At 51.8% G+C, this 14321-nt stretch overlaps 1 protein-coding gene across 1 annotated transcript; it reads right to left on the bottom strand.

Annotated features, from left to right (window-relative positions):
* Positions 1-418: 418 nt before the first annotated feature.
* On the bottom strand, positions 419-7017 carry LOC148051788 (olfactory receptor 14C36-like). Its single transcript, XM_087735264.1, has 2 exons — positions 6618-7017; positions 419-957 (listed from the first exon to the last, which is right to left on the bottom strand). Exons 1-2 carry the CDS (start codon positions 7015-7017, stop codon positions 419-421), a joined length of 939 nt encoding a protein of 312 aa, XP_087591390.1.
* Between the last annotated feature and the right edge of the window lie 7304 nt (positions 7018-14321).

Genomic DNA, 14321 nt, shown 5'->3' with positions numbered 1-14321 from the left:
TAATGGGGAGCTGATGGACCATCTCCACTGCCACTGGACACCAAGAAGAGAGCCTTTACAACCAGAACTTTTGATTCAATCGAACCCAGTGTTACCATGCGCTTAGCCCCAAAACCACTGAGAACACAAGGAGAACAGAAATTTTAAAAGGCCAATTCCTTGGGCATTGTCTTGGAAGCAACCTAGGAGGAAGAGCCCAGCCTTCAGGCACTGCACCCAGGAGATCACCTTTAACAGAAGAGCTGCAATTTGACAAACCACATTTGACACAGTGTTGTGCAAGGGTCAGACACAACAGGATCAAACCTCCACAGAAGGAGGATAAACCCAGAAAATTATCTCTCCGTAGAATTATCATGAGCGAAAAAAACAGACTCTTGGTCTCGGAAACATGTAGAGGAGCAGAGGCAGGTTATTGTCAGTGAAACAGCACCCATTGGATCAGTTTCCATAAGGCGTCCTTGAGCTGCTGGTTCCTCATGCTGTAGATGAGGGGGTTCACTGCTGGCGGCACCACCGAGTACAGCACTGCCACCACCAGGTCCCGGGATGGGGAGGAGATGGAGGGGGGCTTCAGGTAGGCAAACGTGCCAGAAGTGACATACAGAGAGACCACGGCCAGGTGAGGGAAACACGTGGAAAAGGCTTTGTGGCGTCCCTGCTCAGAGGGAAACCTCAGTACAGCCTTGAAGATCTGCACATAGGACAGCACAATGAACACAAAACATCCAAAGTCGACAAAGTCACTAACCGCAAGAAGCCCAATCTCCCTGAGGTAGGAATGTGAGCAGGAGAGCTTGAGGATGTGGGGGATTTCACAGAAGAACTGGTCCACAGCATTGCCTTGGCAGAGGGGGAGTGAAAACGTATTGGCAGTGTGCAGGAGAGCATAGAGGAAGCCACTGCCCCAGGCAGCTGCTGCCATGTGGACACAAGCTCTGCTGCCCAGGAGGGTCCCTGTAGTAAAGATAAGGGCTGGCGACCGGAAGATCACGTGCTGTACGGAAAGAGTTAAGGGTCGACCCTCCCTTGTCTCCGCCCCTTATAACATGACACACCTACTGCTGGGGGTATAAAGCCCGGGTCGGCTGGAGATCTAGGGGGATAACCTTGATGTGTAGTGTTTGCTACACAGTGGTGACCCCGACGTGATCAGGCAACAGCGATGGAGCTCGCGGAACTCATAAAGGTACTAAAGTCGGTAACGACAAGGGTGCTCAAGCGGGGGTTTGCGGCAAGGCGGCGCCGACCTGCTGCACGTGGTGTGCTGATGGGGCAGGAATCTCCTGGGAACGAAAAGCCAACAAGTTTAGTTTCGGAGGGGACCCAGGCTGGCTGGGAAGGAGTGGCCTGTGGGACACAGACGGAACCGTTGTTACTGGGGGCTGAGCCAACGGAGGAAGGGGAGGTGCAGGGAGACTATGGTGCAGCGGGAACAAAGGAGTCGGGAAAGGTGTTCCCGATACAAGTGGGGAGTTTAGAGCGGCCGCCCACGGAACCTTCGGCACCTCCTGCACCGGCGGATCTGCCACTTCCTCAGTACCCCTGGGGCGAGTTGCAACAATGTGTGGAAAGGGAGCTGACTGATAGGTTGCTGGATTGGGTCCCGGGGGCTGATGTGGGATCCCAGCAGTATCGTGAACTACGTGAAGGAAGATGGCGGGAAGGAGAAAAAGAAGGCAAAACACCTGAGGACGCCCCATTGTATCCCAGTGATCGACGAGTGCTGGACACACAGAGAGCGGAGCGCAGGACATCGAGGGGGGGTGGTAGGGCTCCCCCGGCACTGTCAGTGATACCTGAGCCACCAGAGGGAACCCCTATCCCTGGGGCAATGGGAAATCAAACTGGTATTCCCTCACAGTGGAGGGAGCCTGTACACGATTACCCCATGAGCTCTGATAGCAGTGAGGGCGAAGGGGGTGACGAGGGATCCTCGATTGTTGCTCATCCGCCCCCGCTTCCAAGACGGACTAACGAGGTTTCAAGGGAACTCGAGGCATTGATCAGCCGATTGAGAGGGGTGGTGGCAAATGCGGAAAGTCTTATGCCAGGGGGAATGCCGAAAGAGAGGGCAAATGGGACGGATTGGCAGATGATTGCAAAAAATTGTGTCTTGGAAGGAGTGCGATTCCAGGCCCCTCCGATTCAAGCATTTCCTATCCGAGCAGCCCCAGGTGGAGGATATGAGTGGCAACCGTTAGATGCAAAGTTGGTGAAAGAATTGGTCACAACGGTGAAAAGTCATGGATTAAATTCCCCAGAGACCCAAGTCCTATTAGACTGTGTTTTTGCAACGCCACTTGCACCTTTTGATATCATTCAGTTGATGCGGGCCGTATTGACCCCCTCGATGATGGTATTGTTTAGGGAGGAGTGGAGGAATCGGTGCACCCAAGTTGTTATCGAGGCGCAACAGGCCAACCATCCCATGGCAGGAGTGACTTTAGAGCAGCTGATGGGTGAAGGGCAGTTCGCAACTCCTCAGGCACAGGCTCAGCGAATGCGGGGGCGCGATTTTGCTGCATCTTCGAAAGCTGCCCAGGAAGCAATACGCATCATCGCAGCTCTTGATAAAAGGGAGCCTCCATGGGTCCAAATACGGCAATCGTTAAGTGAGCCCTTCACAAAGTTTTTAGACCGGCTGCAAGCGGCGCTCCAGGTTGCTCGACTTCCTGAGCAGGCTAAGGAGGCAATATTGCTTGACTGTGCACGTACGCAAGCAAACCCACAAACTGCAGTGTTGCTAAGACAGTTACCCATAGGGACCACGCTTTCACAGATGATTCGTTATGTGCTGGAACAGGAACAGGCGCAAAGTATGCAACCGGTAGTGGCCGCAGTCCATGCGGCCTGCCGCGGCGCACGACTTATGTGCCATAGGTGTGGGGGGCAAGGACACATGGCGCGACAATGCCCTTCAAAAATAAACACCCCCGGAACAGGGGAAGGAAAGAGAGACCTACGATGCTGGCGCTGTGGGCGACTAGGCCACAGAGCTCGACAGTGCAAATCGGGGAGTCAGCAAAGGAGACCGGGCTGGGGAAACGAGAAGAGGGGATGGCTGAGGGCCGTGCCATCCCCACCTGCCCCAGTGATCAGCTCAACAGGCCCGACGACAGCAGCGCAATGTATGGCACAGGGAGTCTCTCCTTCCCCGGGACCAGCACAGTCGCCTGCGGTCCCAATGATGCAATATCCAACTCAGCTGCCTTGGGGAGATGGGAGCGCGCAATAGAGGAGGCTGGGGATAGAGCCTCGCCGTATGTGGCACTCACCCTAAACATGACCACACGACCAGAAGTAGATATTATAGTTACCCCATGGCTCCCAGCGTTGGGGGGAACACCACGCCTCGTGTTAAGAGCCCTTTTAGATACAGGAGCGGATGTTACAGTAATCCCATCACATCTATGGCCAGATGATTGGCCACTCGAACCGAGAGGTTCGCTGCAAGGCGTGGGAGGCATGCAGACCTCGCATCAAAGCAGGAACCCAATGCAAATTATGTTGAAGGATCCGGAATCTGGACAAGCTAGGGTAGCATGGTGTAACCCTGTCATTGCTGAGTTACCCATTGTCATCTTGGGACGATGTTGTTTGCAGAAGATGAATATAGTGCTGCGTACAAATTTATCATAATGGCCACTGCCTGTGTCCGCCCATTAAAACTCACCTGGTTGACAGATAAACCAGTGTGGGTAGAGCAGTGGCCATTGACAGAGGAAAAGAGGGCGGCTGTTCGACAATTGGTACAACGAGAACTTGACGCAGGACACATCGAACCCTCTACAAGTCCCTGGAACACCCCCATTTTCGTGATAAAGAAAAAATCGGGAGCGTGGCGACTGCTACATGATCTACGCGCAGTTAATGCATGTATACAAGACATGGGCCCGCTACAAGCGGGCCTTCCTTCTCCGGCCATGATTCCACCTGACTATCAAATAGTGGTTATAGATATTAGAGATTGCTTTTTTAGTGTTCCCTTGCATGAAGAAGATAGAGTACGCTTTGCCTTTACTGTTCCTGAGCCTAACAATCAACACCCGTGCGCCAGATATCAATGGAAGGTGTTACCCCAGGGCATGAAAAACTCACCAGTCTTGTGTCAAATTGCTGTAGCTGCTGCGATACGCCCTATTCGAGAAAATTTCCCTACGGTCATCATTTTCCATTACATGGATGACGTGTTATTGGCGTCCAACCAAGAGGAGTTACTGGAAAAGGCACGCGTGCAGCTGATAGTCAGTTTGGAGCGACATGGGTTACACATTGAGCCTCGGAAAACACAGGTAGGGCGTGCAGTAAAGTATTTAGGTACTCAACTGAGGCCACGAAGCGTGACAGCACAATCATTTGAAATTCGGACTACAGTGACAACACTCCATGAGGCGCAAAAATTAATTGGACAACTATTGTGGCTTAGAAACTTTATTCCAATATCTGAGGCAGAAATGACTACCTTATATCAACTCCTGAAAGGAGGAGATGCCCCCTAGCTCCAAGGACTCTTTCAAGAAACCATCAGGAGATTCTTAGGACAATTATGGAGCGAGCCCAGCATTGGGGTCTCGCTCGATTTACACCTGAACAACCAGTCACTGCCCTGATTTACATGACCGATACCGCTGGCCATGGTTTACTAATTCAAAATAATGGTGAAAAAGGCTGGCCTTTTGCTTGGTTGTATCAAGGCAAACCAAAGACGGCTTTAATTTCTTGGCCAACATTATTATCCCAGCTTATTCTCCGCTGTCGGAGGCAAACTCAACACTTAACAGGGAAGGACCCGGAGGTCATCGCATTGCCCTGTTCTTTGGCACAGTGGGAGTTGGTACTTCCACAAGTGGGGCTCCTGCAAGCGGCGATAGCTGAATTTACGGGTCGTATTGAAGGTCTAAGACCACACCCCTGTGGGGAGATAATCCAGGTACTCCATTTTTTGCCAGCTAGTGCCATAGTTGAACAACCCACCGGAGGCCGCACAGTTTTTACCGACGCGTCATCGATTACTGGGAAAGCTGTCGTTACATGGCAGGAGGATGGTCAGTGGACCCACATTAGTTATCAAGATCAAGGGCAATCCGTGCAGTATCTTGAGGCCAAGGCGGTATGGATGGCTCTCACTCAATGGCCCGAAGAGGCCTTGGATCTAATCACAGACTCTTGCTATGTATATAAGTTACTGAAGAAGTGCCGATGGGCACTTGGGGCAACGTCAGAGATTGCCGGAATGTTGCTCACCGCACTGCAAATGAGAACCGCTCCTGTCTGTCCTATCCATGTTAATAGTCATAGTTCCATACCGAGTTTTCTTTCTGCTGGGAATGAAATAGCGGACAGCTTAGCAAAGAGCGTACTGGCGGTTGAAGAAACTTCTAACCTAAGGCGAGCTTTCCGCCTGCATGAGCTCCTCCACTGTGGAGCTCGTGGTTTAGCTAGGCTCGCTGGCATTACGTTGCAAGATGCTCGCTCTGTGATTGCTGCTTGTCCTGTGTGTTCCAAAGGTCCCCTCTGGGAGGCAGGGGTAAACCCTCGAGGGTTGCAGCCCAACCAAATATGGCAGTCTGATGTTACGATTTATGAACCCTTTAATCCACGTAAGTATCTGCATGTCACAGTTGATACCTGCAGTGGAGTTATTTTAGCCACTATGCATGCTAAACAAAATGCTCTCTCAGTTATTTTACATTGGCAGGACTGTATGGCGCAACTTGGCATCCCACAAAAAATTAAAACAGATAATGGAGCGGCATATGTCAGCAAGAAGACAAAGGACTTTTGCGCGCGCTGGGATATTCAGTTGAGTCATGGCATTCCCTATAACAGTACGGGCCAAAGCATTGTAGAACGTGCGCACCGCACATTAAAAGAGTTACTCGACCGACTTAGGGAGGGGGAAAAGATAAGCCCAGGAACAGGGGTTCCCCCTCCCCTTGACCCTCCCTTATTTCGGGCACAGCGTCTGTTGACGACGGCACTAATTACCTTAAATCATACCATTCGAGGGAACACCTATAAAACCCAGACTGCAACCCAGGCACATTTCCGGCTCGATGAGAACGAAGGGCCTTACCCTTTGGTTCAAGTACGGGACCTGCAAACCCGTGAATGGGGGGGCCCTTATTCCCTCCGTTGCTTGGGACGTGGGTATGCGTGTGTGCAAACCGAGAAAGGGACGCTAGAATGGGTACCCAGTCGAAATATTAGACCGTATAGACATTAATCAATCTATTGAGTCTTATCTTGACAGGTTACCATTTCCCTATGCATCCTGATGGTGTGGGGGAGTAATGAGGGAGCCGCGACGAACTACTGGCTGGACTGGGCAAAATCTATGAACGTAACGGATGCGTGCCTGTATAAGTCTTACCATATATCGATTATTTTACACGCAGCTTCCCCAGCAAGATCCAGAACTACTGGAGCTAAGGGAGGGGGAAATGTAGTAAAGATAAGGGCTGGCGACCGGAAGATCACGTGCTGTACGGAAAGAGTTAAGGGTCGACCCTCCCTTGTCTCCGCCCCTTATAACATGACACACCTACTGCTGGGGGTATAAAGCCCGGGTCGGCTGGAGATCTAGGGGGATAACCTTGATGTGTAGTGTTTGCTACAGGTCCCGTAGTGCAGGGGTTTGCAGATGGCAACGTAGCGGTCACAGGCCATGATGGTGAGGAGATAAAACTCTGCTGACATCAAAAAGACAAACAGAAAGAGCTGGGCAGCACATCCTGCGTAGGAGATGTCCCTGGTGTTCCAGAGGGAATTGGCCATGGCTTTGGGGACAGTGGTGGAGATGGAGCCTAAGTCAAGAACAGAGAGGTTAAGGAGGAAGAAGTACATGGGGGTGTGGAGGTGGTGGTCACAGGCTACAGCGGTGATGATGAGTCCATTGCCCAGGAGGGCAGCCAGGTAGATGCCCAGGAAGAGCCAGAAGTGCAAGAGCTGCAGCTCCCGTGTGTCTGCGAATGCCAGGAGGAGGAACTGGGTGATGGAGCTGCTGTTGGACATCTGCTGCCTCTGGGCATGGAGGATGGTACTAGAGGAAAAAGACAGCAAAAAGTTAGAAGAGATTTCTCTGAGCAAAATCAAAGCCATTTCTCATAGAACCCCTCCTCCCAAAATGTCCCTCTCTCCATTCAGGAAGGTCTTTGGCAGGTCCCTTTCATAAGCTCTGCTTGGTGCTGGCTCAGGGTGCCCCAGGGAGCAGGAGGCTCTGCTGGGGGCTCTGCAGGAGTCAGTCCTCCCCTACACCAGTGGGTAAACAGGAACTCAGAGTGACTGCACATTAAATCCACTTGTGACATCACAGACGATTTCAGCATTGTCACTTCAAAATCACTCTACTGCAGAGCAGAAAAAAAGGGCATTTTGTTGTCATAGAATCATAGAATCATTAAGGTTAGAAAAGACCCTTTAGATCATCGAGTCCAAGCGTTAACCTAGTGCTGTCAGCTCCACCACTAAACCATGTCCCGAAGCACCACATCTACCCATCTTTTAAATACCTCCAGGGATGGAGACTCAACCACTTCCCTGGGCAGCCTGTTCCAATGCCTGACTACCCTTTCTGTGAAGAAGTTTTTCCTAATACCCAACCTAAATCTGCTGTGGCACAGCTTGAGGCTGTTTCCTACCATCCTATCACTTGTTACTTGGGAGAAGAGACCAACCCCCAACTCGCTACAACCTCCTTTCAGGTAGTTGTAGAGAGCAACAAGGTCTCCCCTCAGCTCCTCTTCTCCAGGTTGAGCACCCCCAGCTCCCTCAGCCGCTCCTCGTGAGACTGGTTCTCTAGACCCTTCACCACCTTCGTTGCCCTTCTTTGGACACGCTCTAGTACCTCCATGTCCTTCTTGTAGTGAGGGGCCCAAAACTGAACACAGTACTTGAGGTGCAGCCTCACCAGTGCCCAGTACAGGGGCACTATCACCTCCCTGGTCCTGCTGGCCACACTATACCTGAAACAAGCCAGGATGCCATTGGCCCTCTTGGCCACGGGGGCACACTGCTGGCTCATGTTCAGGCAGCTATCGACCAACACCCCCAGGTCCTTTTCTGCCAGGCAGCTCTCCAGCCACTCCACCCCAAGCCTTTAGTGTTGCATAGGGTTGTTGTGACCCAAGTGCAAGACCCAAGTGCAGAGTGAGGACAGCCACTCTGTCCATCAGCCCTGCTCTCAGCTGCCCTGTGCTGGCAGCTCTTCCAGCTGGAGGACTATCGCACATGAGACTTCCCCCAAAAAGAAAGAGGCCAGTGCTGGGAGCAGAGGAATCCAGTTTCCAAGTGCAGATCTCCAAACCCCTCACTCCATCTCATCGTACCTTAGGAGGATCTCAGCTCTGTCCTCCCAACCAGGGACACAGAGGGCTCATGACAGCTGCCCACATGCAGCCACCCAGCAGCATCTCAATGGCCTTAGCACCGAGGTGTCTTCTCCATGGGGCTCCTGCAAAACACAGAGATGCCCTGGGAGAGCTGTGCCCTACTGGAGGAGCAGCCTGCAGCCCAGCAGGACCTCCCAAGGACAGAGTCAACTCTCCTGAATTTGTTACGTCCTGAAGGGAGGGTGAGATCAGTGCCAGCCGCACACACTGCAGTACGCAGAGCCCCACAGGTGAACAAGGTGCGAGCTGGATGCTTTTCCTCCACGGCCATATGTGCATGACAGCACACGCAGCGTTGGTGCCTGAGCTGCACTTGAATCCTCACCCCCCACACCAGTGAGTGTACCAGTAAGAAGAAGGGCGTCAGGGAGAAGAGGAGAACATGCCAAAGGAGCCCTGCCAAGGGAGGCAGGAGAGGGAGACAGAGAGAGACCCATGAGTTTCAACTCTCTTTGGTGTTCCGGGTGCTTGGGAAGGTAAATCATGAGCATGTCTCCATGCCATTAAGGGCAGAGGCTCTGCTGTGTGAGTGAGGAGACCAGGGGGTTGCTCCAGGGAAAGCACCTGCAGTGCAGGGGATGGCAGGGAGATGACTGAATCCCTCCTCCCACAGCATTGCTGGCAGCAGTTCTCTCTTCCTTCCTGCCCATGGCTCTGCTGCCTGGACCTCTTCTTGGCCACAACCTCTTTCTCTGTCCCCACATCTCCTCCCTCTCCATGCTTACAGAGCCCATCCCACCTGCTGTGTGCTCAGCTCTGCCCTGCAGGCTCCTCCTGGCAGCAGGGCACTGCCCAGGGGCATCTCTGTGTGTGCAGGGGCTAAGGAGCAGCTGAGACAAGTCTTGATGAGACCTGCGGTCTCATTGCCTTCTCCAGAGCAGAGAAGTAAATTCCCATCTCCCACTGCCCACCTGCCCAAAAGTGAGAAAACTGAAAGCACAGACTCCTTCCCTTTCAGGCCATCCCCTGCCTTGACATCCATCTTTAGAATGACCCTCTGCAAATGTCCTTTGGGTGATGTAGAAGTCTGAGCAGCCCTGACCCATGCTGCACCGTCTGGAAGCACTGCTCCCACAAACTGCTTCTCCCCGCACCTCTGTAGGGAGCTCCGTGGGTAGTCAGAGTGCAGACCCAGGCAGGCAGCGGAGTCCCTGCCCTGGTGCACAGCCCCCTGGGGTGCAGGGACCCTACTTCTGAAGGACAGCATGGGCACCCCTGCATGCACACCCCTGCAGCCATCCCTGGGACAAGCAGTCATGTCCTGTCCTGTCAGTGTGGCAGGATAGAACATATCCTTCTCCACAGTAAAGAAACCCTGAGAGCCATCCTGCCAATTCCTATCTGCAGAATGATGTGCCAGGTGTAGGAGACCCCTCCAAGACACTCATCTGCATTGCCCTGCTGCCAGAGACTTACTCTGTTAAGGGCTGTGAAGATTTCTCCTGAAGTGAGTTTTGAGCATCCTCCCACCTCATGCAGACTATAACATCCCTCTTACTTCTCCCATCTGCCCTCGGTGTCTGCAGGCAGTGCCCTCAGCCCTGCTGCGCTTTGCAGAGGAGCTGCTCCTGGGCAGAGCTGTCTCTCTGCAGCGCTGCCCACTTGCCAGCAGCTCCCTCCATGCCAGGAGCCCAGCCCAGCTCAGCAGCAGAGGCCCAGCCCAAGGCACCACTTTCTCTGCCCCTCTGGGCTCCCTCCAGGTGTCCCTGGGGCTGCAGGGGAACCTGCTGTGAAACAGGCTGAAGGCATCTCTGATGTTCCCTCCCTCAGCTGCGGAGAGAAACACTTACTTCCAGCAGTGTCGTTTCTCCTATCAGGAAAAGGCTTCGCATGAACATCCCCTTTTTTTGTCCCATCATTAGGCAGGACACCCAGGAAGGTGACAAGGAAAGATCTAATTTCTTCAAGCCAGGGGGACTTATCCTCAGTTCAATGAAATAGGTATTTCATGTCTTTAGACCTGGAGCTAGAAAGACATGCAGCTCTCTTTTACCCATGCCATGTCTCTGCTCTGAAGAAAAGCCTTTGCACACACGGGGTCTTGGACATTTCGTACCAGGGTTCCTTATGGCAAGTCATATCTTGCCTGGTTCCACAGCTGCAGTGCTTCAGCCCAAATGTGCAGCAGTGCCCTCAGCCAGGGGCAAAGGCAGGAGGAGCTGGAGCTGTTCCTGAGCAGACAGAGCTGTGACATGGTGGCAGAGCTCAGGACAGCTGCTCTTCAAGGACAGCATCCTCCAAGCTCAGCAAGGGTCCAGATCGAAACCCAGTCTAAACTTGAAAGGCAACTGAAGGGCACCATAAGGATGCTTTACTGCTTCAGGAACGGTTAAAGGAAAAGATCCTGTGTGGCCACTGCTGAATTTAATAAGAGCAGGTGGAGATAGATGTGAGATTCTGTGTGTCCTCTTTTCCTCGGTCTTCCCCAGCAAGGTCTCCCAGGCCTTTGTGCCTCCAGGCAGGACTCTGGAGGAGAACAGGCAGCAGTGGATGGGGATCAATTCAGGGGTCATTTGAGCAAACAATCTTTTACCAGTCTATGGGACTGGAGCAGTGGCATCCCAGGGAGATGAGTGAGCAGGCCAATGGCACAGCAAGGCCACTCTCCATCATCTTTCAAACGTCACGGAGACTCTGGGAACTCCCTGATGATGGGCAGCACCTGTACCTTTCCAAAATGCCCAAATGATAAACAGGGAAATGAAAAGCTGTGCCCCGGAGCGTGTCCACTCAGATCCCATTTCTGGGTGTCTGAAAGAGAAGGGGACTGGATTTACCCAGGGGAGCTTGTTCCTGGCCATCCTCTTTGCTTTCTGTGATGAAACGACAGGATTGCTGGATGCGGGGAGAGCAGAGATGGTCTTTTACCTGCAAGTCATCAAGGCTTTCAGCATCATCCCTCCAGAAATTTCTTGTGTCCAAGTTAGGACAGTATGGGCTGTATGGGTGGTTAAGTCATTCAGCATAAAACCTGCTGGAGAGTAGCTGGGCTTGGAGGAGTGTGGTACATGTGTGTTGCCCTGTCTGGAAGCATCTAGCTAGTAGGGTCCTGCAGGGGTCTAGCTTGCAACCTGCCCTGTTTCACATCTTTTGAGTGACCTGGAGGAAAGGAGAGAGTACTTTTTCATATACATTTGTAGAAGACATCCCAGTGAGGAGAGCAGTGCAGGGCTGGAGGGCAGGGCTGCCATCCCAAAGGACATCAAAACCTCAGGATATCCAGTAAAGATTCCACCAAAGTCCTGCTCCTAAAGTGGATGTAGGCTCTGAAATGTCCTAGGACAGGGACTGGCTAGGCGGGTAGCAGCTCCACAGCAAAGGGTCTGCTGGTCTTTGGGTTCCATTAAGCAAAAGATGAGCCATCAGCAAAGGTGGCCAACACCATCCTGGGCTGTGTGAGCAGGAGCACAGCCAGGGCAAGTGATTCTCTCCCTCTGCTCAGCACTTGTGGCTCCACATCCAGAATACTTGCCCAGGTTTTGTTTCCCCACAATGCCAGAGAGACATTGGCAAGCTGGAGGATCCGCAAATTTCAGTGGAGGGCCACAGAGATGGCCGAGGTTGCATCACAGGTCCTGTCAGGAGAGGCTGAGGGAGCTGGGCTTGTTCACCCTGGAGAATGGAGGGCTTTGTGGGGAGGAAGGAACAGACTTGCATTGCCTACGGTGAGGTTCCCAAGAAGACACCTTGGTGCAAGGCAGGAGCACAGGAGGCAATGAGCTGGAACACGAGAGGGTCAGGCTCAATATAGGGAGAAACTTTTGCAAGGTGAGGACAGCCACACATGGGAAGCTGTTTCCCAGAGAGTGTGTGCTGCCTCCATCCCTGGAAGTTTCTCAGACTGATCTGGGTAAAACTATGAGCAACTTAGTGTGACCCTGCTTTGAGGAGGATGTTTACTACAGATATCTAGCAAGGTCCCTACCAGCCTGAATGACACTCTCATTCCTCACAGCTCTGTGTCCTCAACATGAGGGAAAGCCCTCAGGTTCTTTCTGACTGTAGAAATAATTGCCTGGCTGGGATGGAGTTCATTGTCTTCATAGCAATCCATAGGGATCCAAGTTTTGGATTTGTGACCAAAACTCTTTTAGCTGTGACTGAACAGTGCTTAAACAACAGGAAGGCCTTCTCATGCTGTTTCTCACGCTGCCCTTCCAATGAGTGGGCTGGGGTTGGGCAAGAAGCTGGGAGGCACCTACATGCTGGTATGGATGGCATAGATCCACATGACACAGGATGAGTAAGGCCACCTAAATGAGGCATCTGGCAGGCTGGCTCGTGCTGTCAATGAAGAAAATTAAGCAATGAGGAAAGCCAATGAAGAACTAAATCAAGAGCTTGCTGTAAAGAGCCAAAAGGAAGCCTGGGTCTGGGTGAAAGTTACCCCATGCTCTGGGGTAAGGTTCGGGTAAGCTTCCCTGGAGGCTGATTCTCTGGACCTGCACCATGCAGCAGCCAGGTTTCTCAGCATGGCTTTCCATTTCCACTTCTAGAAATGACCACGTCTCTCCAACATTCATGGACCCCTACCTCCAACTTGAGAAAGTGCATTTTGTTGAGAGGAAGACCTCCCTGAGGCATATCTGTCCTTGAGGTCCATGGGCTTGCAAGGCTCGGGGTGGAGCTCCTTTGGTGCTGATATTTCTATTGCAGAGCACCCTTCTGAGCACTGCTGCCTGGACAGATGAGGAATGATCATCAACATTTAAAGAAACTGTGAGCACATTTTCCAACAGCTGAAATGCACTGAACAGTTTTCATCCATAGACAATGCTTTCCCGTGATGCCAACATGGACATTTCCAGCCCACGTACTACACTCAGGAGAAGAAATACTCATCTCCCCTGTTACACCCCTGACCCTGCTCTGCCCAGTGCACTGTGTATTGACTCTCAGCACGCTTTCACATCTTTCCACACGCCCTGCTTGAACTGACCACTTCTGAAGGCATCTTTTCAGCAGGCTGCCTGGGCGTACGCATTTCCCAGTGTCCATCCAGCTTTCCTCCTCCCATTGCTCTCTACCCATTCCCACACCTCTCAGCTCCCCAGGTGCTGCCCTGAGCTTCAGGCAGTTTGCAGCTTGCCTTGTCTTTCAGCAGGCTGCCTGATGGCCTCTTGAGCCATCTCCTCCCTTGTGCCTCTACCTGTTTTCCCATGTATCTCACTGAAAGTGTTCCACCATGGTTACTGACAGTGGGAAGTGGACTTCAGTGGAGGAAACTTGGACTACATCTATTATTTTTTACTGAGCTATTCTTTTCTTTTTCTTTTCTTTTTCTTTTCTTTTTTTCTTTTTTCTTTTTTCTTTTTTCTTCTTTTTTTTTTTTTTCCTGGGAGGTAAGAAACATTCTTCTGTGACTGTGTGCAGCTGATTCTCCAAAGCAAGCAGGTGAGAATGTGCGCAGATGAGCTGAAGCATTGAGCTACAGTCTTTAGTGGAAAGAGCTTAGAGTTGAGAAATCCTGATGCAAGTCCCAAGTGGCCACTGAGAGAAATGACCGGTGGAGGGGGTCACAGGGGGACCAAGGATGACGATGGGACACAGGACAAAGATGGGCTGTACAGTGTCTGACAGAAATGATCTTAACTTTCCTACATCTGCAGGCTTCATCAGGAGATGCTCTGGGTCAATCTGAATTGGAGAAGGCTGGTCTTACTTGTTGTGTAAACAGAAAAATAAAGAAAACTGGAAAAAAGAAGAAAAACTGATTTATTGTTCCTTCTTATTTAAATCTTCTCTCCTTGGCTACTCTCCTGAAAGTTTTCAAAGTAGCCACAGAAGGCTTGAAGAATTCGGGAAAATGATGCACAGAGACATGGCTTGTTAGGGTGTTTTGCATGTTAATGAGCTCTCTGGTGCCAAGTTCCTGAACTGCAAAGACTGAAAGAATGAACAAGCCTCTAAAGAAGTGGAAGGCAGAAG

This window comes from Nipponia nippon, unplaced genomic scaffold, assembly GCF_047370975.1.
Source record: "Nipponia nippon isolate SJK-2023a ecotype South Korea unplaced genomic scaffold, ASM4737097v1 scaffold_54, whole genome shotgun sequence".
NCBI lineage: Eukaryota > Metazoa > Chordata > Aves > Pelecaniformes > Threskiornithidae > Nipponia > Nipponia nippon.
Note: the sequence above shows the minus strand (reverse complement) of the source record. Positions and strands in the feature narration are given on the sequence as shown.

Coding starts and splice junctions, on each gene's coding strand:
- LOC148051788 (XM_087735264.1), bottom strand. CDS start 7,017: ATGTCCAACAGCAGCTCCATCACCCAGTTCCTCCTCCTGGCATTCGCA. Junction 958..6,617: donor CCTGCACTACGGGACCTGTA/GCAAACACTACA, acceptor TCTTTACTACAG/GGACCCTCCTGGGCAGCAGA.